Here is a 26,162-nt window from a genome sequence, read left to right on the forward strand (position 1 = left end):
TTCTAGTTTCTTACTGATGCTGTGATGTTGTTATGGACTGCTTGTGTGAGAGACTGTTTGAAAAGAGGTAGTGGCACACATAGAAATAGGGGGATCGAGAGTGGAGGCGCCAAGGTGCAGTGGGAAAAGAGATGGAATTTTAACCAGTGGGGAAAGAGTGGGTGTTGCGGCTTTGGGAGTTAATTTTGGGACCATTAGCTTTGTGACCTTTACACTTTATAACTCGCACACACTGAGCTGTGGCTTGAACAGACACCTCATTGCTGAAGGACTTTAAGCTCACCAACCATATTATTTAATTTTTTGTACCTTTTTATAGAACCTTGTTACTTCAAATATCACACTGACTGCCCACTGTATTCCATGTTAAGATGCAATACTCTGAATGTAATCATAATACATTATATGATACCAATTAATGTATAGGTAATCTTAATGATAACGATGTCAAAATTAATCAGATAATAACAAATATTGTACAGTGTACTGTATCGATGAAGGATTACCCATTTCCATCACTCCTCCTCCAAAGGGTTATTTAAATAAAAAAAATAGGAAAACAAACAAATTGTGCATCTTATTTGCACAGTTTTCTACCAGAATTTACATTTACGGTCTTAATTTCAAACTAATGCTTATTTTCTTTTTACTTTTGCATTCAGGCCCGAAGTGTGTTGTGGCTACTGATGCTATTTCGATAACACTAGCTGGTTAGTATGTACAGTTAAAGTCAGGAGTTTACATACAGTACACCTAAGCCAAATACATTTAAACTCAGTTTTTACAATTCCTGACATTTAATCCTAGTACAAATTCCATGTTTTAGGTCAGTTAGGATCACCACTTTATTTTAAGAATGTGAAATGTCAGAATAATAGTTGAGTGATTTATTATATATAGCTTTTATTTCTTTCATCACATTCCCAGTGGGTCAGAAGTTGACAAAGACTCAATTAGCATTTGGTAGCATTGTCTTTAAATTGTTTATCTTGGGTCAAACGCTTCGGGTAGCCTTCCACAAGCTTCCCACAATAAGTTGGGTGAATTTTGGCCCATTCCTCCTGACAGAGCTGGTGTAACTGAGTCAGGTTTGTAGGCCTCCTTTCTCCAAATGCTTTTTCAGTTCTGCCCACATATTTTCTATAGGATTGAGGCCAAGGCTTTGTGATGGCCACTCCAATACCTTGACTTTGTTGTCCACAACTTTGGAAGTATGCTTGGGGTCATTGTCCATTTGGAAAACCCATTTGTGACCAAGCTTAAACTTCCTGACTGATGTCTTGAGATGTTGCTCCAATATATCCACATAATTTTCTGCCTCATGATGCCATCTATTTTGTGAAGTGCACCAGTCCCTCCTGCAGCATAGCACCCCCACAACATGATGCAGCCACCCCCGTGCTTCACGGTTGGGATGGTGTTCTTCGGCGTGCAAGTTTTTCCTCCAAACATAAATGGTCATTATGACCAAACAGTTATTATGGCCAAACAACTATTGTTGTTTCGTCAGACCAGAGGACATTTCTTCAAAAGTACGATCTTTGTCCCCATGTACAGTTGCAAACTGTAGTCTGGCTTTTTTTATGGCGGTTTTGGAGCAGCGGCTTCTTCCTTGCCGAGCGGCCTTTCAGGTTATGTCGATTTAGGACTCGTTTTTACTGTGGATATAGATACTTTTGTACCTGTTTCCTCCAGCATCTTCACAGGGTCCTTTGCTGTTGTTCTGTGATTGATTTGCACTTTTCGCACCAATGTACATTAATCTCTAGGAGACAGAACGTGTCTCCTTCCTGAGCGATATGATGGATGTGTGGTCTCATGGTGTTTATACTTGCTTACTATTGTTTGTACAGATGACCGTGGTTCCTTCAGGCGTTTGGAAATTGCTCCCAAGGATGAATCAGACTTGTGGAGGTCTACAATTTTTTTTCTAAGGTCTTAGCTGATTTATTTTGATTTTCCATGATGTCAAGCAAAGAGGCACTGAGTTTGAAGGTGGGCCTTGAAATACATCCACAGGTACACCACCAATTGAATTATATTAATTAGCCTATCAGAAGCTTCTGAAGCCATGGCATCATTTTCTGGAATTTTCCAAGCTGTTTAAAGGCAGTCAACTTAGTGTATGTAAACGTCTGACCAATTGGAATTGTGATACAGTGAATTATAAGTGAAATAATCTGTCTGTAAACAATTGTTGGAAAAATGACTTGTGTCATTCACAAAGTAGATGTCCTAGTTTGTTGACCTAAGTGTATGTACATTTACGACTTCAACTGTACAAGTGTTGTCTGCTGTTATTGATAGTTGCTAACTCGAGCTGGTTAGTGTATTTAAGCGTTGGTTCTAGAGCAGACATTTAGCTGCTGTAGCTGGTGTGGACAGGCCATATCAATTTGAGCCTCTTCATTCAGGGCTCATGGAGATTGCTGTCAGCAAGTTATCAGCCTCTGCCACCTCTGCACAATTCCGCCTATATACCTGACACACACATACAACGCAAGCACCCTCACACACACACTCGATGCAAGTGCACTCACGTCAGTGTTTTCCACAAACGCATGGATAGGCCAGCCAAATAGAAAATGTAGCCTGCCAGCCCCCCACCTCCAAACAAGCTCTATTGTTGATGGCCGTTAATACACTCTACTGCTAGATTGTATTTTCAGCCAGCAATTGTCAGGAAAAAACACTGATATAATTTTTTTTTTACTTTTAGGAAAAACTAAATTTGAAACTGCTGACTTCAAGCTTCCTTTTTAAGAGGCTTTTTTATTTATTTTTTAGCTATCTGCAATACAGGTATTATTGCAGAATGAAGCAGGTGTTAAACATGGCCTTTGCTTTACATAAAACAACAGTTGACTACTCCATTGTCAACACTTTGATTAAATCAGTAGAACTGAAGTGCCTTCGGAAAATATTCACACCCCTGGACTTGTTTCATATTTTGTTGCATGACAGCCTGAATTTAAAATTTATCAAATTGAGATACCCCATAATGTCAAAGTGGAATTATGTTTTTGGACATGTTTACAAATAGTGTGTCATGCATGTTTTGAAAGACACAAAAAAGAGAATAGGTTGCCAATCATACTACATTTCTGCCGATAGGTGATAAGCAAGAGGTTCTGTAATAACATTTTGACTGCTTTCATCTTATTAACCAAAGACCAATAAAAAAGAATGTTTCACTCAATAGGTTGTCTCTGCTCAGCCGATGTAGCAAATGTGTCATTTGATGCAGTCTAGTCCATTTGTTTATTCCATCATGCATTCCATAGAATAAAATTATAGTCCCAAAAGGTGAAGAATATACAAATCAAGTACCCATTTTAGAACGTCATCCTCCTCCTTTATGCTGGCAAACCTGCCAACCACTTTGTCAATGTCTCCCGCTCAATACAAAGCAAAGGGAGGTTGGAAAGTCTGCCCTCATTCATCATGCATGCACACAAATAGCTCTTGATGAGCTTCGGGCGGCTAAAACTTTGCTTGGCACTGCTGACGGGAATGGTTTTGTCGATTTTCTATGGAGAATTGTCAGATTTGGATATGCTCGGTGCATGTCGTTAGCAGCGAGGAATGGTAGGACTGCATCAGTGTTGAGATCCGTGGCTAACTCTGAATACATTGTGCAGAAAGAGAGGAATGCATCCACAACTTCCTCTGGCTTGGGAATGTGAAAGCTCAAGCATATTCCTTTCTGCATCATGGTGCTCAAAGCGCTTTGGGTTGAGCACAGAGAACAGTTGTGCCATTTCTCTGAAGTTGGAAAATCGAATCTCAAACTGCCCCACAAAAACATCAAGTATGTAAGAGTATACACTGAGTATACAAAACATTAACCACACCTGCTCTTTCCATGACAAACTGACCCAGGTGAATTCAGTTGAAAGCTATGATCCCATATTGATGTTACTTGTTAAATCCACTTCAATCCATGTAGATGAAGGGTAGAAGACCGGTTCAATAAGGATTTTTCAGTCTTGAGACAATTGAGACATGGATTGTGTATGTGTGCCATTCAGAGGGTAAATAGGCAACACAAAATATTTAACAGCCTTTTAATAGGGTATGGTACGTAATAGGTGCCAGGCGCACCGGTTTGAGTGTGACAAGAACTGCAACGCTGCTGGGTTTTTCACGCTCAACTTCAAAGCACCTTCTGCTTTCCAGAATTGGGTCGCCCTCTGCGTTCCCGTCATGAAACCTCTTCCTCTTGCACGCTCTCTCTGCAAACTCAGTTGTTGCTTTATTTTGTTAGCCCATCTCTTTCGCAGTGTTCTCCAAATTGTCTTAGGCCTCATCTGTGCGTGCCTGTATAATCTCAGCCATGTAGGTGTCAATTGAATTGATAGTTAGAAAGGATGTATGTATTCTTTAGTAAACTCTTCCAAAACACCAATATAAATGTAAACTCAAATGTAGTCATTTTTTTAGAGAAGGCCATTGACTTCAGAGGTCGTCTTTTGGTGTAGTATGGTTATGGTGCTTTACTCAGCGCAGGGCTTCAAGGATCGCGGGCACACTCTGCAAAACCTCTTCAGTGGCCTGTTTCCTGGAGGCCCGCTTTGTGTCCGATAGGCTCTTCAGCTTGAGAATGCTCTCTCCAGCTGCATGTTTTCCTTTTCCTCCACAAGCATTTTAAAACTTGGGAGGCTAGAAGACAAAAAACAGTACAGGGTCTCCATTCACAGGAGGTTGGTGGCATCTTAATTGATGAGTACGAGCTTGTGGTAATTGCTGGAGCGGAATAAGTGGAATGGTATCAAATACATCAAGGACATTCAGAGACTTGTCCCGAATCCACTCCTGCGTTGTCTTGGCTGTGGGCTTAGTGTCATTGTCCTGTTGGAAGCGGAACCTTCGCCCCAGTCTGAGGTCCTGAGTGCTCTGGAGCAGGTTTTCATCAAAGATCTCTGTACTTTGCTCCATTCATCTTTATCTCGATACTGGCTAGTCTCCCAGTCCCTGTAGCTGAAAATCATCCCCACCACCATGCTTCACCGTTTTGATGGTGTCAGGTTTCCTCCAGACGTGACTCTTGGCATTCAGGCCAAATAGTTCAATCTTGGTTTCATCAGACCAGAGAATCATGCTGATTGATTGTGCCTTGAATTCTAAATAAATCACTGACAGTGTCACCAGCAAAGCACCCCCACACCATCACACTTCCTCCTCCATGCTTCACAGTGGGAACTACACATGCAGAGATCATCCGTTTACCTATTCTGCGTCTCGCAAAGACACGGCAGTTGGAACCAAAAATCTCAAATTTGGACTCATCAGACCAAAGGACATATTTCCACAGGTCTAATGTCCATTGCTCATGTTTCTTGGCCCAAGCAAGTCTCTTCTTCTTATTGGTGTACTTTTGTAGTGGTTTCTATGCAGAAATGTGACCATGAAGGCCTGTTTCACTTCTCTGAACAGTTGATGTTGAGATGTGTCTGTTACTTGAAATCTGGGAAGCATTTATTTGGGCTTCAATTTCAGCCCCCGTCCCTGCAGGAGGCATTTTGGTATGCAATCGTTGTAAATAAGAATTTGTTCTGAACTGACTTGCCTAGTTAAATAGAAAAGTAATAACTTATCCTCTGCAGCAAAGGTAATTCTGGCTTTTCCTTTCCTGTCCTCATGAGAGCCAGTTTCATCATAGCGCTTGATGGTTTTTGTAACTGCACTTGGAAAAACTTTCAAAGTTGTTAATTTTCCCGGGTGACTCTGACCTGAATGTCTTAAAGTAATAATGGACTGTTGTTTCTCTTTGCTTATTTGAGCTGTTCTTTCCATAATATGGACTTGGTCTTTTACCAATTAAGGCTATCTTCCGTATACCAACCCTACCTTGTCACATCAGAACTGATTGGCTCAAACGCATTAAGAAGGAAAGAAATTCCACAAATGAACTTTTAACAAGGAACACCTGTTAATTGAAATGCATTCCAGGTCATTACCTCATTAAGCTGGTTGAGAGAATGCCAAACGCGTGCAAAGCCGTCATCAAGACAAAGGGTGGCTACTTTGAAGAATCTTAAATATAAAATATATTTGGATTTAACACTTCTTGTTTTTTTTGGTTACTACATGATTCCATACAGTATGTGCTATTTCTTTGTTTTGATGTCTTCACTATAATTCTACAATGTAGAAAATAGTAAAAATAAAAACCCTTGAATGAGTAGGTGTGTCTAGACTTTTGAGAGGTACTGTATGTACACACACAAAAACATCCTATTGGCATGTACACCTACCTATTCTATAGACACCCCAACGCATTCATAAACCAAGCATTTTTAGTAAATGCTCGTCGATCAAACAAATATATGAGAACGTGTAGGGGGAAAAAAGGGATTATTTACTTTGTTTTGATTGCTGTCACAGAACTCAGCCTGTCAGTGTGTAACATATACCGTACTGTACAAGCAGCAGCAAAGTCCTTTTAATTCCTTCTTGCAATGAGAAAGTTAGTGTATTTAAGGCTTGATCTGCGAGGTTCTGGGACTAAGCTATTTTAGGTCTTATTCAAAGCTCTGTAGGGAGATGTGAGATGTGAATCAAGTGGTGCCCCTCACCATGAATTATGCAGTGTTTGTGGACTTTCTTCTGCTACCCTGCTCTCCTCTCTCTCGCTTTCACTCGAACACACTTTTTCCTTCTCACACATCCCTCCTTCCCCCTACACACATTGACACGCTGTCTCTCACACACACAGACTCCTCCCCTCCTCACCCTCACCCTCTATCTCTCTCTCTCCCTCTGACACTGCTGAATACTGACTAGATTTGTAGATGTGCTACGTGGGGGTTGGAATCAGAAGCAGGTCATGTGTTGTGTGAACGAGGCGACTCATTCTCTCCCTACCATTAACCAAAAGGAAGGGGAGGTTGACTGACGAGTAGATGATTTATTTGAGACTTTGTGTGTGTGTTTTGATGGAGTTTATTTGTGTGTTCTTGCATACACCTAGTGAATTATGCACATTTGTGGGACTCACCTTGTAAAACCTACGATTTAGACTTGTAAAACACAAGCCTTAAACTGGCAAAAGCTTTACGGATTAAGAACCGTAATCCACTTTGCTGCAATGCCCCTGCAATGCAACATCCTTTGTCCTTAGTCTCTCATTATGTATGTGTGTGTGTATGTGTGTCCTTAGTCTCAGTGTATGTGCGTGTGTGTCTATTTCACCATATTGTGCCAGCGAGAGGGAGGTGGAAGAAAAAACTCAGTTCTCCTCAGCTCATGAAAAATAGCTGGGAAGGGGCAAATATTTGAGCGGCGCCAATAGAGCTGCCCTGTTAGCCCAGAAATAAATACAACTCAATCCTCCCAGGTGCTTCGATTCAGTCTTCTCTGCTGAAGCAAACCTGCCTGGCAAATGTTCACAAGGGGAAAGTACGAGCAAGAGAAAGGAAGAGCGACACAGGGTTGATTTTTAAATGAATTTGTTCTCATATAAATCACTGCTTGTCTGCAGTCCATTATTATAGCTGTGCTCATAAATTTTATGTGACGTATATTTTAGATGAGGTCGCATTGTTTCGACATCTAGCCTCTTGCCAGGGTGTTCAGCCTTTAATTTGTTTGCCTCGTGGAACCTCAAACACAGAGACAGTATTTAATGTAGAAGGCCATAAAGTTAATTTGAGCACCAATCCAATCCCACATTAATACATTCTGTCCAGCGTCGTCTTTTTTTTTCTTCTTTGGCCTTCTAAACTAAATTCTCAACCCTCTAGGCATTTTCACTTGTAGTATGGTTGGGCGTAGATTTTATATCAGACCAACTGAAGGATTGCACAAATTTTCAAGATGTTCTTTAGACGTTGCCCTACTATAATTTCAAGACAAATTTGTGATATAGGTCAAATCTACAAACACTGAGACCAGATTTTTTCACTTTAAAATGTACAGGTAGCTGCCATAATAAAGGAAAAACCAACATAAAGTGTCTTTAATAGGACAGTGGGCCACCACGAGCCAGAACAGCTTCAATGCGCCATGGAATATATTCTACAAGTGTCTGGATCTCTTGTCGGGATGTATTTCTATTTATTATGGATCCCCACTCTTCCTGGGGTCCAGCAAAATTAAGGCAGTTATACATTTTTTTTTTTATGTTACAATACATTCACAACATATTTCACAACATATTAAGTGCGTGCCCTCAGGCCCCTACTCTACTACCACATATCTACAACACACAATCCATGTGTGTGCGTACAGTGTCTATGTTATCATGCGTTTTGTATGCATGTGTCTGTGCCTATATTTGTGTTGCTTCACAGTCCCCGCTGTTCCATAAGGTTTATTTATATGTTTTTTAAATCAAATTTTACTGCTGGCATGAGTTACTTGCTGTGGAATGGAGTTCCATGTTGTCATGGCTGTATGTAGTACTACTCCCATAGTCTGTTCTGGACTTGGGGACTGTGAAGAGTCCTCTGGTGGCATGTCTTGTGGGATATGCATTGGTGTCCGAGCTGTGTGCTAGTAACTCAAACAGCTTGGCGCATTGAACATGTCATTACCTCTCACAAATACAAGTAGTGATGAAGTCAATCTCTCCTCCACTGTGTGCCAGATGACTGAACAGTAGTCCAGGTGTGACATAACTAAGGCCTTTAGGACCTGTCTTGTTGATAGTGCTGTTAAGAATGCAGACAAGCGCTTTATTATGGACAGACTTCTCCCCATCCTAGCTACAGTTGTATCAATGTTTTGACCATGACAGTTTTCAATCCAGGGTTACTCCAAGCAGTTTAGTCTCTTCAACTTGCTCAATTTCCACATTGAAATACATCGTATTTAGTTGAGGTTTAGGGTTTAGTGAAAGATTTTTCCCAAATACAATGCTTTTAGTTTTTAAATATTAAAGATGAACTTATTCCTTGCCACCCATTCTGAAACTAACTGTAGCTCTTTGTTAAGTGTTGCAGTCATTTCAGTCGCTGTGGTAGCTGACGTGTATAGTGTTGAGTCATTACTCAAAGCCAGTGGGATGTCATTAGTAAAGACTGAAAAAAGTAAGGGGCCTTGACTGTTGAATGGGTTATTCCTGATTCTTAGCTGGATTTTGTTGGAGAGGCTTCCATTAATGAACACCCTCTGTGTTCTGTTAGTAAGGTAACTCTTTATCCACAATATATTAGGGGGTGTAAAGCCATAACACATCAGTTTTTCCAGTAGTGGACTATTATCGATAATGTCAAAAGCCGCACTGAAGTATTACAAAACAGCCCCCACAATATTTTTATCATCAATTTCTCTCAGCCAATAATCAGTCATTTGTGTAAGTGCTGTGCTTGTTGAATGTCCTTCCCTATAGGCGTGCTGAAAGTCTGTTATTGATTTGTTTACTGTAAAATAGCATTGTATCTGGACAAACACAATTTTTTCCAAAAGTTTACAAAGGGTTGGTAACAGGCTGATTAGTCTGCAATTTGAGCCAGTAAAACGGGGCTTTACTATCCTTAGGCAGGGGAATAACTTTTGCTTCCATCCAGGCCTGAGGGCACACACTTTTGAGTAGGCTTAAATTGAAGATTTGGCAAATAGGAGTGACAATATCGTCTGCTATTATCTTCAGTAATCTTCCATCCAAGTTTTCAGACCCCGGTGGCTTGTCATTGTTGATAGAAAGCAATAATTTGTTCACCTCTTCCACACTTAGTTTTCGGAATTCAAAATTACAATGCTTGTCTTTTCATAATTTGGTGAGATATACTTGGGTGGGTAGTGTCAACGTTTGTTGCTGGCATGTCATGCCGAAGTTTGATAATCTTGCCAATGAAAAAAAAATATTAAAGTAGTTGGCAAAATCTGTGGGTTTTGTGATGAATGAGCCTTCTGATTCAATGAATGATGGAGCGGACTCTTCACGACTGTCTTGGTGTGTTTGGACCATGATAGTTTGGTGATGTGGACACGAAGGAACTTGAGTCCCGACACAGCTCAACTACAGGCCCGTCAAATGTTTTTCTATAGTCCACGATCAGCTCCATTGTCTTGCTCACATTGAGGGAGAGTGTTGTCCTGACACCACACTGCCAGGTCTCTGACCTCCTCCCTAAAGGCTTTCTCATCGTTGTCGGTGTCGGTGATCACTGTTGTCTCATCTGTAAACTTAATGATGGTTTTGGAGTCGTGCTTTGCCACGCAATCGTGGGTGAACAGGGAGTACAGGAGTGGACTACGCACCCCAACAACATTGTTGAGGATCAACGTGGCAGGTGTGTTACCACTTGGGGGCGGCCCGTCAGGAAGTCCAGGATCCAGTTGCAAAGGGAGGTGTTTAGTCCCAAGGTCCTTAGCTTAGTGATGAGATTTGTGGGCACTATGGTGTTGAACGCTGAGGTGTAGTCAATGAACAGCATTCTCACATAGGTATTGCTTTTGTCCTGGTGGGAATGGGCAGTTTGGAGTGCGATTGAGATTGCGTCATCTGTGGATCTGTTGGCGCGGTATGCAAATTAGAGTGGGTCTAGGGTTTCCGGCGTAATGGTGTTGTGAGCCATGACCAGCTTTCAATGCATTTCATGACTACCGACGTGAGTGCTACGGGGCAGTAATCATTTAGGCAGGTTACCTTCTCACTCTTTGGCACAGGGACTATGGTGGTCTGTTTGAAACATGTAGATATTACAGACACGGTCAGGGAGAGGTTGAAAATGTCAGTGAAGACACTTGTCAGGGAGAGGTTGAAAATGTCAGTGAAGACACTTACCTCTTGGTCCATGCATGCCATCTGGCACCACGGCTTTATAGGTCTTGCTCACATCGGCTACAGAGAGTGTGATCACACAGTTGCCCGGAACAGCTGGTGCTCTTATGCATGCTTTAATGTTGCTTGCTTTGAATTGAGCATAAAAGGTATTTAGCTCATCTGGTAGGCTCACATCACTGGGCAGCTCGTGGCTAGGTTTCCCTTTGTAGTCCGAAATAGTTTGCAAGCCCTGCCACATCCTACGAGCGTCAGCCGGTGTGGTAGGATTCAATCTTAATCCTGTATTGACGCTTTGCCTGTTTGATAGTTCGTTTGAGGGCATAGCGGGACTTCTTATAAGTGTCCGGATTAGTGTCCCATTCCTTGAAAGTGGCAGCTCTAGCCTTTAGCTCGATGCGGATATTGCCTATAATCCAGGGCTTCTGGTTGGGATATGTACGTACATCCCAGCATTTATATACGTGACCCTATAGCATGATAGGTTGTTAATTGTTTAATTAACTCAGGAACCACACCGGTATGGAAGGGCCTGCTTTCAATATACTTTGTATCCTTCATTTACTCAAGTGTTTCAATTATATTGTCATGTAATGTTTTTGTAAAATGTTCTGTGGAAATTGTTAAGTAGTCATTGTGCATTGATTTTTACTTTGTAACCATTTGGTTATTTAACTTAGTAATCATTTTGTTTTTGTTTGACATACATTTCAAAGTGAGAAATTTGAGTCCCTGTGTCACTTTGTTGCTATGGAATTGAAAGGCCGCCAGAACTGACACATGTCCCTGTCTTCTATAGGTCCATGGAGCAGGTACCATGAGGCTGCACTGCAGGATCCTTCCCCTCTTTCTCCCTATCCTCAAGTCCCTAGCACATCATAGGCCGCTCTGCTGCCTCCCAGCCAATGGCAGGCCAACCACAGCCCCCAGACTCTTCCCCTCCTCCTGTCACCTGACCACTGATGTCCCCTCCTCTCAGCCCCTGGTTGGCCAAGATACAACGGTCAAAGTTATGGGCTACTCCTACCCTCGTGATGACTTTACCAACGTGACTAGCAAGATCCTGGCCAAGGTGGGCTGCAACCTGCACAACCAAGCCCACCATCCTATCTGGCTCATCAAAGAGCGAATCAAAGCCCACTTCTACCGTGCCTACATCATGCGCTCTGGCAACCCGCTTTTCTCGGTCCATGACAACCTCAGTCCGGTGGTGACGACGGAGCAGAACTTTGACAGCCTGCTCATCCCGCCCGACCACCCCAGCCGGAAGCGAGGCGACAACTACTACCTCAACCGGGGCACCATGCTGCGAGCTCACACGTCCGCCCACCAGAGGGAGCTGGTGTGCTCGGGGCTGGATGCCTTCCTGCTGGCGGGTGACGTGTACCGAAGGGACGAGATCGACGCCAGCCACTACCCCGTGTTCCATCAGATGGAGGGGGTACGCCTCTTCTCCAACCACGAGGTCAGTATAAATGGTTGTGGAGTTAAAGTACTAAACTCAACACTGCCATGAGAAGCTCCAGTGTTATTGATTAGCTTCTACTCCTAACCACAAGGTCAAGGCCTTCTCTGTAGTGTCACAACAAGGTCAAAGAGTAGGACTCACAAAGTATGATGAATACAGTGGGCCCTTGTTACACAGCGGCAAGATCTTCTGTTTTATCGATTTTAAATATGCTGTGTTGAGTGCTGTAAAGACATTGATAAGTCATCTTAGATTCACATACAGTAACTCACCTTTTTACCCCCAAGTTGTTTGCCAAGGTGTCGAGTGGAGAGGACCTGTCTCTCTTTGAGAGCGGGGGGCACCGGACCCCTCAGAAGCAGGAGACACACACTCTGGAGGCGGTTAAGCTTGTGGAGTTTGATTTGAAACAGACCCTCGACCGTATGGTCAGACACCTGTTTGGAGAAGGTAAACAACATTCCAAGTTCAAGTTTGTTGATAGGGACATCTTACCTTCCGATGGGTCTTGAGAAAGAGAGAAGAAATGCAATTAAAATTCTCCCATAGTCCTTTAAGGCCAGTGGTCTCTAGAAAGAAAGGACGTTTTTTTTAATACTTTTGGGATCAGTCCCTCGCCTTTTTGTCTCAACCTGTCCTTCTCCTCCATCTACCTTCATATTATCCTCTCTTCTCTGTGCCAGAGCTGGAGATCCGCTGGGTGGAGTGTTACTTCCCCTTTACCCATCCCTCCTTTGAGATGGAGGTGCGTTTCCAAGAGGACTGGCTGGAGGTGTTGGGCTGTGGAGTAATGGAGCAGGAGCTGGTGCACTCTGGTAAGCACATCTGTTGAGAGACACACACACACACACACACACACGTAAACACTCACACACGAACGCATGAACACAGACACACCCTCATTCACTCTTCCAAACACACATGCACTTACTGTATACATGAACACAAACATGCTTTCACAAGAAAATGCACTTTCATAGACATACACACTTGGGCAAATACAAACGTATGCTTGCATACACTCACACATACAAATACAGTGCAATCGGAAAGTATTCAGGCCCCTTCCCTTTTTCCACATTTTGTTACGTTACAGCCTTATTCTAAAATGGATTAAATAGTTATTTTTCCCTCACCAATCTACACCAATACACCATAATGACAAAGCGAAGACACGTTTTTAGACATTTTTGCAAATGTATTGAAAATAAGAAACAGAAATACCTTATTTACATACAGTACTAGTCAACGTTTTGATACCTGCTCATTTTCTTTATTTTTTACTATTTTCTACATTGTAGAATAATAGTGAAGACATCAAAACAATGAAATTACACATATGGAACCATGTAGTAACCAAAAAAGTGTTCAACAAACCAAAATATATTGTAGATTCTTCAAAGTAGCCCTGATGACGTTATCTCAACCAGCTTGATGAGGTAGTCACCTGGAATGCATTTCAATTAACAGGTCTGAACAGGTGTGCCTTGTCAAAAGTTAATTTGTTTAATTTCCGTCCTTCTTCTTGCAGGGCAAGGGGAATAACTACTCCAAGTCTCAGTGCGAGTGACGTTTGAAACGCTATTAGCACGGACCACGCTAACTAGCTAGCCATTTCACATTGGAAACACCAGCCATTAGGCTGATAGGCTTGAAGTCATAAACAGCGCTGCGCTTGCGAAGAGCTGCTGGCAAAACACACGAATGTGCCGTTTGAATGAATGCTTACGAACCTGCTGCTGCCTACCATCGCTCAGTCAGACTGCTCTATCAAATCATAGACTTAGTTATAACACACAGAAATACGAGCCTTTGGTCACACTTCTTGTGACTCTCAAACCCGGATCCGGGAGCGTAATCATCGCCTGACACAAATTAGCATAACGCAACGGACATAAATCTTCCAAGAAAATATTCCTATTCATGAAAATCACAAGTGAAATATATTGGAACACAGCTTAGCCTTTTGTTAATCACCCTGTCATCTCAGATTTTCAAAATATGCTTTACAGCCAACGCTAGACAAGCATTTGTGTAAGTTTATCATAGCCTAGCATAGCATTATGCCTTGTTAGCAGCAGGCAACCTTGTCACAGAAATCAGAAAAGCAATCAAATTAAATAGTTTACCTTTGATGAACTTTGGATGTTTTCACTCATGAGACTCCCAGGTAGATAGCCATAATTTTTCCCAAAATATTATTTTTGTAGGCGAAACAGCTCCGTTTGTTCTTCGCGTTTGGCTGAGAAATCGCCCGGAAATTGCGGTCACCACAACGCCAAAAAATATTCCAAATTAGCTCCATAATATCAACAGAAACATGGCAAACGTTGTTTAGAATCTATCCTCAAGGTGTTTTTCTAATATCTATTCGATAATATATCCGTCGGGACAATTCGTTTTTCTCTAGGACCGATTGGAGTAATGGCTACCTCTGTATTTTACGCGAGAATCTCTCTCGGAGCCACCATGTGACCACTTACGCAATGTGGCCGCCTACGGCTATTCTTCAACAGAAATGCGTAAAACTACATCACAATGCTGTAGACACCTTGGGGAATACGTAGAAAGCGTAAGCTCGTTGATGGTACATTCACAGCCAAATAGGGAGTCATTGGAACGCAGCGCTTTCAAAACCTGGGGCACTACCGGATTGGATTTTTCTCAGGCTTTCGCCTGCAACATCAGTTCTGTTATACTCACAGACAATATCTTTACAGTTTTGGAAACGTTAGAGTGTTTTCTATTGAAAGCTGTCAATTATATGCATATTCTAGCATCTTTTCCTGACAAAATATCCCGTTTAAAACGGGAACTGCCCCCTAGCACCAACAGGTTTTAATATGGTCGAATCCGGAAACTATCATTTCGAAAACAAAACGTTTATTATTTCAGTGAAATACGGAACCGTTCGCTATGTTATCTAACAGGTGGCATCCCTAAGTCTAAATATTCTTGTTACATTGCACAACCTTCAATGTTATGTCATAATTACGTAAAATTCTGGCAAATTAGTTCGCAATGAGCCAGGATGCCCAAACTGTTGCATATACCCTGACTCTGCATGCAATGAACGCAAGAAAAGTGACACAATTTCACCTGGTTAATATTGCCTGCTAACCTTGATTTCTTTTAGCTAAATATGCAGGTTTAAAAATATATACTTCTGTGTATTGATTTTAAGAAAGGCATTGGTGTTTATGGTTAGGTACTGTCGTCCAACGATTGGGCTTTTTTTTCACAAATGCGCTTTTGTTAAATCATCCCCCAGCGTTGCATCGATTATATGCAACGCAGGACACGCTAGATAAACTAGTAATATCATCAACCATGTGTAGTTATAACTAGTGATTACGATTGATTGATTGTTTTTTATAAGTTTAATGCAACTTACCTTGGCTTCTACTGCATTCGCGTAACAGCAACTCCTTGTGGAGTGCAACGAGAGGCAGGTGGTTATAGCGTTGGACTAGTTAACTGTAAGATTGCAAGATTGGATCCCCCGAGCTTACAAGGTGAAAATCTGTCATTCTGCCCCTGAACAAGGCAGTTAACCCACCGTTCCTAGGCCGTCATTGAAAATAAGAATGTGTTATTAACTGACTTGCCTAGTTAAATAAAGTTTTTTTTATTTTATTTTTTTTTTACAAACTCGGCGCCCAAAAATTCCGATTTCCGATTGTTATGAAAACTTGAAATCGGCCCTAATTAATCGGTCGACCTCTATTGCCTACCCTTACCACCTGGGGCCGGCCCATCAGGAAGTCCAGGATCCAGTTGCAGAGGGAGGTGTTTAGTCCCAGGGTCCTTTGCTTAGTGATAAACTTCGTAGGCACTATGGTGTTGAACGCTGAGCTGTAGTCAATGAACAGCATTCTCACATAGGTATTCCTTTTGTCCAGGTGGGAATGGGCAGTGTGGAGTGTGAAAAAAAAGTTCATGGCTACCGACATGAGTGCTATGGGGCAGTAATTATTTAGGCAGGTTACCTTCGCATCCTTGGGCACAGGGACTATGGCTTGAAACATGTAGGTATTACAGACTCAGTTGAAAATGTTGAAGACAGGTTGAAAATGTCTGAAGACACTTGACAGTTGGTCCGCGCATGCTTTGAGTACACGTCCTGGTAATCGATCTGGCTCCGCGGTTTTGCAAGGCACACTTAACCAGCGTGGCTACCACAGCATTCTACAGCGATATGCCATCCCATCTGGTTTGCGCTTAGTAGGACTATCATTTGTTTTTCAACAGGACAATGACCCAACACACCTCCAGGCTGTGTAAAGGCTATTTCACCAAAAAAGCGAGTGATGGAGTGCTGCATCAGATGACCTGGCCTCCAGTCACCTGACCTCAACCCAATTGAGATGGTTTGGGATGAGTTGCACCGCTGAGTGAAGGAGATGCAGCCAACAAGGGCTCAGCATATGTGGGAACTCCTTCAAGACTGTTGGAAAAGCATTCCATTTGAAGCTGGTTGAGACAATTCCACGAGTGTGCAGAGCTGTCAAGGCATAGGGTGGCTATTTGAAGAATCTCAAATACAAAATATATTTTGATTTAACACTTTCTTTTTGGTTACGACATGATTCCATATGTGTTATTTCATCATTTTGATGTCTTCACTATTATTCTACAATGTAGAAAATTGTACAAAATTAATAAAAACCCTTGAATGAGTAGGCGTGTCCAACCTTTTGACTGGTGTGTGTGTGTGTGTATGTATATGTGTATATATATATATATATATATATATATATATATATATGTGTATGTATATATATATTATATATATATATTATAATATTATATATATATATAGTGTATAATATATATATATATATATTTATATATATATATATATATATTATTATATATATGCTATCCTCCCCATTATCGGTAATGGTGATAGGTTAGCTTTTTTGGGGGGGGGGGGGGGGGGGGGTTCAGCTTTTGCAACTTTTTCAATCATCATTATTCATAATTAATTCATGATTTGTCTTTAGCAATGCATTATCAGGATGAATTTAGAAGTGTTCACAAACATCTTATCTACACACTTTGAAAGAAAAGTACTGCAGTCATTATTCACCATTCAGTTCCTATTGGGCAAAAAAACGACACAAAACACAACCAAAACAAATTGTAAATGCATCCAACAAGTGTGCAGTCACAAGCTTCATGTAGTCATTGTGTGCTCGGAGTATGGGACCAAATACTACACTTTTGACTGCTTTAAAACCCTATTAGTGAAACATTATGACATGTTCAAATGAGGGGACTAGATCTATTTCTTAAAGGTAAAATATTCAAAATACTGGAGTATAGAGCCAAATGTAACATTTTAGCTTCACTGTCTAAATACATACGGAGGGTACACACAAGCGAACAACAGACGGTACTCTTTACAGAATTGTATACTTAAGAGATAGCTCTTGCTGTTTTGCCCTTGAACAAATATGTGTGCTGATGCGCCTCAATAAATATCCCACTTATCTAGAAATCAATAATACATTAAATGGACGCCAAAACAACATGACTCCAGTTTAGCTCTAGTGTTTGCTCTCTCCCCCAACCGAGGGCCCTTTGCTGTTGTGGCTAAGGCCGTTGGGGTCTCCTCCGTTCTCCTCCGTCCTTTGCCATTCTGCAGTGCAGTCACACTTCCTGCCTCCACCAGCAGATGGCAGTGTTGTGCAACAGGGGGCAGAGCCAGAGGTGAGCTTGGGAGTGGTGGGAGTGTCCCATTTGGGGAGTGTGAGGCAGGAAGACACTCTGTTGGGCCCCAGGGAAGGGGAGCTGGTTCAGCGGCCCAAACAAAGGCTCGTTCCAGGGGAGAGGACCTGGAATGTCCCCCTCACGCTGCAGCAATAGCTCCCAGCCAGCCAGCCATCCACCCCTAGACTTTTACTGAAGCCATTCGAGAAGCCATTCGAGAAGAGGGAATAGTACGGAATCACTGAATCAGTAGTCTTGCGCTTTTGCTTCAGTGAAATATACAGAAGGCGTCAAAAGACTGTTCGGGTTGGCACAATAGTGTAAAAGCCACCCTACTGTAGTGCACACGCAAACACTTCTGTTGTCATCTGATGACAATGAAGCTATTTTCAGCCGAATATTGCACTAATGTACAGCATTTTATGTGAAGCAAAACTATAGTTGCACGTCCCTGATCAATCTATTGAAGGAAAAAAAAAAACGTGACTCCTGTCAATTCACAGTTAGACTCACCTGCTTTTTTTAGACTCACCTGCTCCCGCTTTTTTACAAACAAACACGTGACCAGCTCAACTGTTCTGGGGATCTGTGGTGAGCTTCATAATGTGACAGGTGAAATGAAGGATGCGATCTGCTTCATCTCCTGACGTATTGCACAAGTTGACTGCAAATATTTACATCAGTATCTACAAATATCAAAATGTATAAGAAAAACGTCAAAGAAATAGTTTCAACGGTGTTGACGGTATACGGTATACCGCCCAAGCCAAGTACGTCCTCATTTCTCTCTGTTCTGGAACGTTTTCTTCCATTTTGTGGCTTTGGAACACGACCCAGTTGGCTGACCAGTTGATACTGTACCTTGAGACCCTTTGTGCGTTGACCATTGATGGTGCTACTGTCAACACCGTTCATGTGGCTGTTGCCAGGCGGAGACTATGATCTGTTGCAAGGACTATAATTGAGATTGTTTTATGGCTCTGTAACCCTTGTCCTTCTTACCTGCAGGCACTAACACTGGGGAAATAAATAGGCATGCAAAACTGGGGTGACGTATGATGTTGCTACACTACACACCTGTGTGTGTGTGTGTGTGTCACTTTAATGGGACCAGTTCACACTGGAGTGGGGGTTGATTGCATATCAATGGAAGTGTCCCGCTGCCCTGTCAAGAACATTGCTTTGCTGCAATGCTCTTGACATTAATCCGCGGGAGAGGGTTGTTCTTCAATGACTTTGTCAAACTACACACAAAACCACATGTGCCCACATATGCACACACAGAAACACACTTCTATTTTATTTCCACATTTCCCTCTCACTCTTCACTGCAGGGACTTTGTTAACCACACCCTGCCACTCTCTCTCTCCTTCCCACTCTAACACACACAGATACACACACACCCACACTCTCACAGACTAGCTCCCCGCTCATGCTTATTCTTACTCTCTCAACTCGGTCTCTCTCCCCCCCCCCCATTTCTTCACTGCGGCAGATCAGTGTGCCTTCCGTTACCAAGGCAACTCTTCATTCATTCCCCCCCCACATACACACACCCACCCACCCACCCTCACTAACTCATACAAACGCATACATGCACCCTTTCCCTTAGGAACAATGAGACAATAAGAAAAAGATGGTAGAGAGGTTGAGGGAAAGAGAGAGTATTAAATGTGTGGGGTTCTCTCTCCAGACGGGACCAGCAGCCGGGTTGCCAGTGGGGGGGGGATTTAAAGCATGACCAGCCATATTCTGAGCATGGACGGGGTGTGCCACAGGCTTGGGGTTAAGGGACAGATCAAAGGAGGATGGAGGGGTGAAGGAAGTGATGCGGGGGAGAGGAGGTCTCCAGTCTCCATTAGTGCTGGCGGTCCCACTTAGATATTCATTAGAGCGCCGTTGTGTAATCCCTTGGCACGCTTTGATTCCACAGGGAGCTGAAGGGTGGGCAAGGGTGTGTGTGATGGAGAGGGGGCGCTACTGAGGGGCCTCCCCAGAACCTGACCATCGCATATGGGACCCGGTGTTAATGACGGCACGTGTCACCCCCCTAACCCGAACCCCCCCGCCTCAGTTTAGTCACGCCCCGGAGGGCACAGTAGACCCCACCAATGTGATTTAAAATTGTGTTCGGCTGACAATTAGCGTTCCTTCAAGTCCCTGTGCCAGAGGGCCACAAGCTCCCAAGGGACAGCAGAGAGGCGTGGGGCGTGTGGATAGGCTGGTGGGAGGAGGGGCATTGGTTCAGGTGGCACCTAAAGTCTTAATCCACCTCCCTTCCCCTTATACACTGAATAAATCATGTGCCAATTCTGACCCGTCCCCTCAATGTCTACATTCTCATTACACCACCTTCTGTCAGATCTGGACTTTTTTTTTCTATTTATTTTACGAGTTGAAGATTTTAATCAGTCCCTAAACCCCACGCCCCCCTGGCCTCTGACTGACGCCTTTCTTTTCTTTGATTATTAATGCCAGTTCCCCCTCGTAGGAAAAGGACCCAGGGAAAAAAGGGATAGGGAAAGAAAACGCTGCTGATGTGTGATTAGGAAAAGATGGAGATTGAGAAAAGGAAGGAAGGGTTGATCAAAACAATTGATATCTTGGTAAAAGCAGGGATCAGTATCTCTATCTAGAGACAAAGAGAGAGACTGCAGTATACAAACCAGAATAGCTATAGACTAAGGGAGAGAGATAAAGGGGGATAGAGAGAGAAACCAGTTAATGCTGTGACCTCTCATGTTTTGTTAAGGTGGTAACTCCTCCTACTCTCTGGCCCCTCACCCCAAAGCAATTGGCAGGTGGCCCTCCCCCTCCCCTCACCTTCCCCTCCTCTAGCCCCAGTCCCAGTGGTCCCACTGCAGGCAATCACTAGTGGGACAGAGGGTGGAGACAGCTGGTCCATGCATACACACACGCCAGCTACCACTCCCTATCCCCTGAGTCTGCAGGGCCTGCAAAAAACAGTAGTTTGTGCAGCGTTCCATTTGAGCCAGCTTGCCTTCGCATGGGCCAAAAAGACCCAGACAAACGGAGAGGAAGAGGGACCGAGAGAGGGCGGGAGGATGTCATTGAGAGGGCAAAGTGGAGAGTCAGTGTGGCCTAATTAACACACTGGATTGATGCAGTGCCTTAGGTCACCTTTGCGAATACGTCATACACTGAGTGTACAAAACATTATGAACACCTGCTCTTTCCATGACTTAGCTTTCACCTGGATAGTCTATGATCACTTATTGATGTCACTTGTTAAAGAAGGATTTTTAAGCCTTGAGACAATTGAGACATGGATTGTGTCTGTGTCATTCAGAGGGTGAATGGGCAAGACAAAAGATTTAAGATCCTTTGAACGGGGTATGGTTGTAGTTTCCAGGCATGGCGCTGTTGCGGTGACGCACGGAAATGTCCTCTTGTGCACATGCATTGGTAGTACCCAACTCGCTAAATACCATCAGGTCGCTAATGGCCTGGTACTCAGGACTCTATTGTCCCTCTGACATCAATACAATCGAAAACACATCAAACACTTGTCGTTAAAACATTTTGCTTTTAAAACTCACCTTACTGTGATTGATCAATTTGAAGAACGAAGTTCAACAACAGGTTGAAACTGAGTGGGCAACGTGATCATTGTGGATGTTGTTCAAAGCCTAACACAACAAAATGTACAGGCCTTTTGTGGTGAATAATTCATTACAGCCATAAGAATATTGTAAGGCGTTCACTCAATGCTGTACAATTTTTATTTTTTATTTTTATTTCACCTTTATTTAACCAGGTACGCTAGTTGAGAACAAGTTCTCATTTGCAACTGTGACCTAACCAAGATTAAGCATAGCAATTCGACACATACAACAACACAGAGTTACACATGGAATAAACAAAACATAGTCAATAATACAGTAGAACAAAAGAAAACAAAAAGTCTATATACAGTGAGTGCAAATGAGGTAAGATAAGGGAGTTAAGGCAATAAATAGGCCATGGTGGTGAAGTAATTACAATATAGCAATTAAACACTGGAATGGTAGCTGTGCAGAAGATGAATGTGCAAGTAGAGATACTGGGGTGCAAAGGAGCAAGATAAATAAATAAATACAGTTTGGGGATGAGGTAGGTAGATAGATGGGCTGTTTACAGATGGGCTATGTGCAGTGATCTGTGAGCTGCTCTGACAGCTGGTGCTTAAAGCTAGTGAGGGAGATATAAGTCTCCAGCTTCAGAGATTTTTAGAGTTCGTTCCAGTCATTGGCAGCAGGGAACTGGAAGGAAAGACGACTAAATGAGAAATTGGCTTTGGGGGTGACCAGTGACCTATTCCTGCTGGAGCGCGTGCTGCGAGTGGGTGCTGCTATGGTGACCAGTGAGCTGAGATAAGGTGGGGCTTTACCTAGCAGAGACTTGTAGATGACCTATAGCCAGTGGGTGTGGCGACGAGTATGAAGCGAGCGCCAACCAGCGAGAGCGTACAGGTCACAATGGTGGGTAGTGTATGGGGCTTTGGTGACAAAACGGATGGCACTGTGATAGACTGCATCCAGTTTGTTGAGTTGAGTGTTGGAGGCTATTTTATAGATGACATCACCGAAGTCGAGGATCGGTAGGATGGTCAGTTTTACGAGGGTATGTTTGGCAGCATGAGTGAAGGATGCTTTGTTTCGATATAGGAAGCCAATTCTAGATTTAATTTTGGATTGGAGATGCTTAATGTGAGTCTACAGTCTAACAAGACACCTAGGTATTTGTAGTTGTCCACGTCTTCTAAGTCCGAGCCGTCCAGAGTAGTGATGCTGGATGGGCGAGCAGGTGCGGGCAGTGATCGGTTGAATAGCATGCATTTAGCCAGATTGTCTAGCCCGGCTGATTTGTATGGGTCCAGATTTTGCAGCTCTTTCAGAACATCAGCTATCTGGATTTGGGTAAAGGGGAAATGGTGTGGGCTTTGGCGGGTTGCTGTGGGAGTGCCGGGCAGGTGATCGGGATAGGGGTAGCCTAGTGTATTTGGAGGGCGAGTTAGTTAGGATGACGTCTATGAGGGTGCACCTGATAGGTTCATTGATAATTTGTGTGAGATTGAGGGCATCAAGCTTGGATTGTGGGATGGCCGGGGTGTTACGCATGTCCCAGTTTATGTCACCTAGTAGCACGAGCTCAGAAGATAGGTGGGGGGCAATCAATTCACATATGGTATCGAGGGCACAGCTGGGGGCAGAGGAAGGTCTATAGCAAGCGGCAACAGTGAGAGACTTGATTCTGGAAACATGCATTTTTAGAAGTACAAGTTTGAATTGTTTGGGTACAGACTTGGATAGTAATACAGAACAACTCTGCATGCTATCTTTGCAGTAGATTGTAACACCGCCCCCTTTGGCAGTTCTATCTTGGCGGAAAATGTTATAGTTAGCGATGGAGATTTTAGGGTTTTTGGTGGTTTTCCTTAGCCAGGATTCAGACATGGCTAAGACATCCGGGTTGGCAGAGTGTGCTAAAGCAGTGAGTAAAACAAACGTAGGGAGTAGGCTTCTAATGTTAACATGCATGAAACCAAGGCTTTTACGGTTACAGAAGTCAACAAATGAGAGCACCTGGGGAGTGGGAGTGGAGCTAGGCACTGCAGGACCTGGATTAACCTCTGCATCACCAGAGGAACAGAGGAGAAGTAGGATAAGAGAACGGCTAAATGCTATACAAACTGGCCGTCTAGCACGTTCGGAACAGAGAGTAAAAGGAGCAGGTTTCTGGGCACGAAAGTATAGATTCAAGGCATAGTGTACAGTGAGTACATTGGAGGTAAACCTAGGCATTGAGTAATGATGAGAGAGATATAGTCTCTGGAGACGTTTAAACCAGGTGATGTCATCGCATATGTAGGAGGTGGGACAACATGGTTTGTTAATTAATAACCTCTTATGGCTGCGATCCCCATACAGGGATCAACATACTGAGCAGGGCTAACATAGTGAGCAGGGCAAACATAGTGAGCAGGGTTAGAGGTGCTACAGTGAAATAAGACAGTAATCACTAACCAGGACAGTAATGGATGAGGCATATTGATATTAGAGAGAGGCATGCGTAGCCAAGTGAACATATGGGTCCAGTGAGTGGTTGGGCTGACTGGGGACACGGCGATTCAGACAGTTAGTAGGCCGATGCTAACAGTTAGTAGGCCGGGGCTAAACAAGCTAGCAGTTAGCTGACCAGGGTTGGCAAGCTAGCAGTTAGCAGACCAGGTCAGCAAGCAAGCAGTTAGCAGGGGCTAGCAGTTAGCTGACCGGAGCAAGGCAAGCTAGCAGTTAGCAGACCGGGGCTAGCAAGTTAGCCTTTAGGGGACGTTGCGATGGGGGTAAGTCTGTTTTTGCCTCTTCGTGCGGTGACGTCGATAGACCAGTCGTGGAATTAGTATGGTTCCAAGTATCTCTTGGTAGCTAGCAGGTTAGCAGAATGGGCCTTCAGCCTGCGCGCCTGAGGGGCCTGTTGGAATCCTCATGCAGATTATGACGGTATTCCAGTTGCAGAGGATCGGCGGGGTTCCATGCCCCGTACCGGCAGTGGAAGGGGTCCGGATATTGTAGCCCAGGAGTGGGCTTCGGTGGTAGCACAGGAGCCCTGGCCGGGCTAGCTTCGTTATGTTTGGAGGAAAAAGGGGGAGGCTTGCAAGCCAAAGAACACCATCCCAACTGTGAAGCACAGGCGTGGCAGCATCATGTTGTGGGTGTGCTTTGCTGCAGGAGGGCTGGTGCACTTCACAAAATAGCACAATTATGTTGTATTGAAGCAACATCTCAAGGCATCAGTCAGGAAGTTTGGTCGCAAATGGGTCATCCATTTGTTTAGCCCTTTTGACTGAGAAGACCAAGCGTGGTTGCCAGGGATATAGGCATGAACCGGGAGAGAACGTTTTGGAACCAAGTAAAACTGGTACCTGAGCTATTTAATTGATAAACGCTGATTTTATTTTTCAGTTTCAAAACGTGTTGCCACAGTTTGCCCTACTTGTTGTTAGTCAACAACGCATTCATTAAATTGTCTGTCTGCTTTGTCTGTGTGTGTCTGAGAGAGAGGGTTTTTTAAGAGAGAGGTGTGTGTGTGTGTGTGTGTGTGTGTGTGTGTGTGTGTGTGTGTCCTTCGCTGACTCGGCATTCAATGGAGTAAGATTTGTGATGTGAGGCTCATTTGAAGGAACGATGGCGTCTGGCACCCCTCACGAGCATGGGGCCTTGTCCATCCCAGAGGGAATTGACAGACAGGGAACAAAGCACTCTGGGAAAGGAGACAAGCTCTCGGCTTGTAGAAAGTTGTTTGTAAAAAATTGTGTCAGTCACGAGGCTCTGCTCAGCAAACAAATACTTGTGTTTTGAAACTGGTGAGCCAGGGAAAGACTGCTTGTTATGTGGAGAGTTGGGGGAGGGAGGGGTAGAATCTATAGAAAGAGAAGACACTGATAAGGCACAGTGTGCTGCTGCATGGTAACGTGTCGTATCATCTGACAGTCATTCAGACATATAGCCTGCTTCGAACTGTGAAGGAGATGTGTCTGTGTGTGTGTCTAAGTTAAACTGTGTTAGTGTGTTTCACTAACACTGTTTGTTTGCTACGAGATAGGAACGCAACATAATGAAGACATGCAAATGCATCCATGAGTGCAGCAATTATATTAACGAGTACACAGCAGTTGTGCATTGTGGTTTTACCAAGCTGGAGTAAGAGATGTGCGGGGGCCTCGCATGCCTGTTGTCCGCCAAAACGCTGGTTTTGTGGTTGTCATGGCATTATTAATTGATCGGTTTATGAATGCTAATTTGTTTTCCCCACGATGCGGTGGGCGGGGAAGCCACGTGGGAGTGTGAGAGACAAGGATGCAAATTATAACACGGGTGGCGAACAAATACAAGGAGGAGGAGGAGGAGGAGGAACGACGACGCCACAGCAACTACACTTTTCCCTTACTCACTTCGGCTACGGGCCCGTCGCAGCTTGTTCCTTTGTCCAGGCTTTAATGAGGGGGGATATGGGACAAGAGCTGTCACTGTGTTAATCCATTTTAGGGGATTTGTAAAAAGCCTTTTCTGCAGGGAAATGTGTTGTTCCACCAAGTCTGCAGCAGCAACTGGAAGGGACATGGCCTTAGACATTTTGCCGGAAGCCCAGGTGAGGGCAAAGAGAGAGAGATGATATAGAGTGAGAATTCAATGATACAGCGATGGCCCGCTGGGCACAGTTCAAACTGATTACAATGCCGCCATTATGAC

General features: G+C 43.5%; 1 protein-coding gene across 2 annotated transcripts in view; it reads left to right on the forward strand.

Annotated features, from left to right (window-relative positions):
* The window catches only part of LOC139420435 (phenylalanine--tRNA ligase, mitochondrial-like), a 116,806-nt gene that overhangs the window by 20,135 nt on the left and 70,509 nt on the right, over positions 1 to 26,162 (forward strand). For both annotated transcript variants that reach the window (XM_071170569.1, XM_071170568.1), the window contains exons 3-5: positions 11,529 to 12,194; positions 12,485 to 12,647; positions 12,881 to 13,012. In XM_071170569.1, the coding sequence (XP_071026670.1) occupies positions 11,547 to 12,194; positions 12,485 to 12,647; positions 12,881 to 13,012 (943 nt within the window). In that variant the 5' untranslated portion in view covers positions 11,529 to 11,546. The remainder of the gene's footprint in view (positions 1 to 11,528; positions 12,195 to 12,484; positions 12,648 to 12,880; positions 13,013 to 26,162) is intronic.

The sequence above is a fragment of the Oncorhynchus clarkii genome, chromosome 11, assembly GCF_045791955.1.
Source record: "Oncorhynchus clarkii lewisi isolate Uvic-CL-2024 chromosome 11, UVic_Ocla_1.0, whole genome shotgun sequence".
Classification (NCBI taxonomy): domain Eukaryota; kingdom Metazoa; phylum Chordata; class Actinopteri; order Salmoniformes; family Salmonidae; genus Oncorhynchus; species Oncorhynchus clarkii.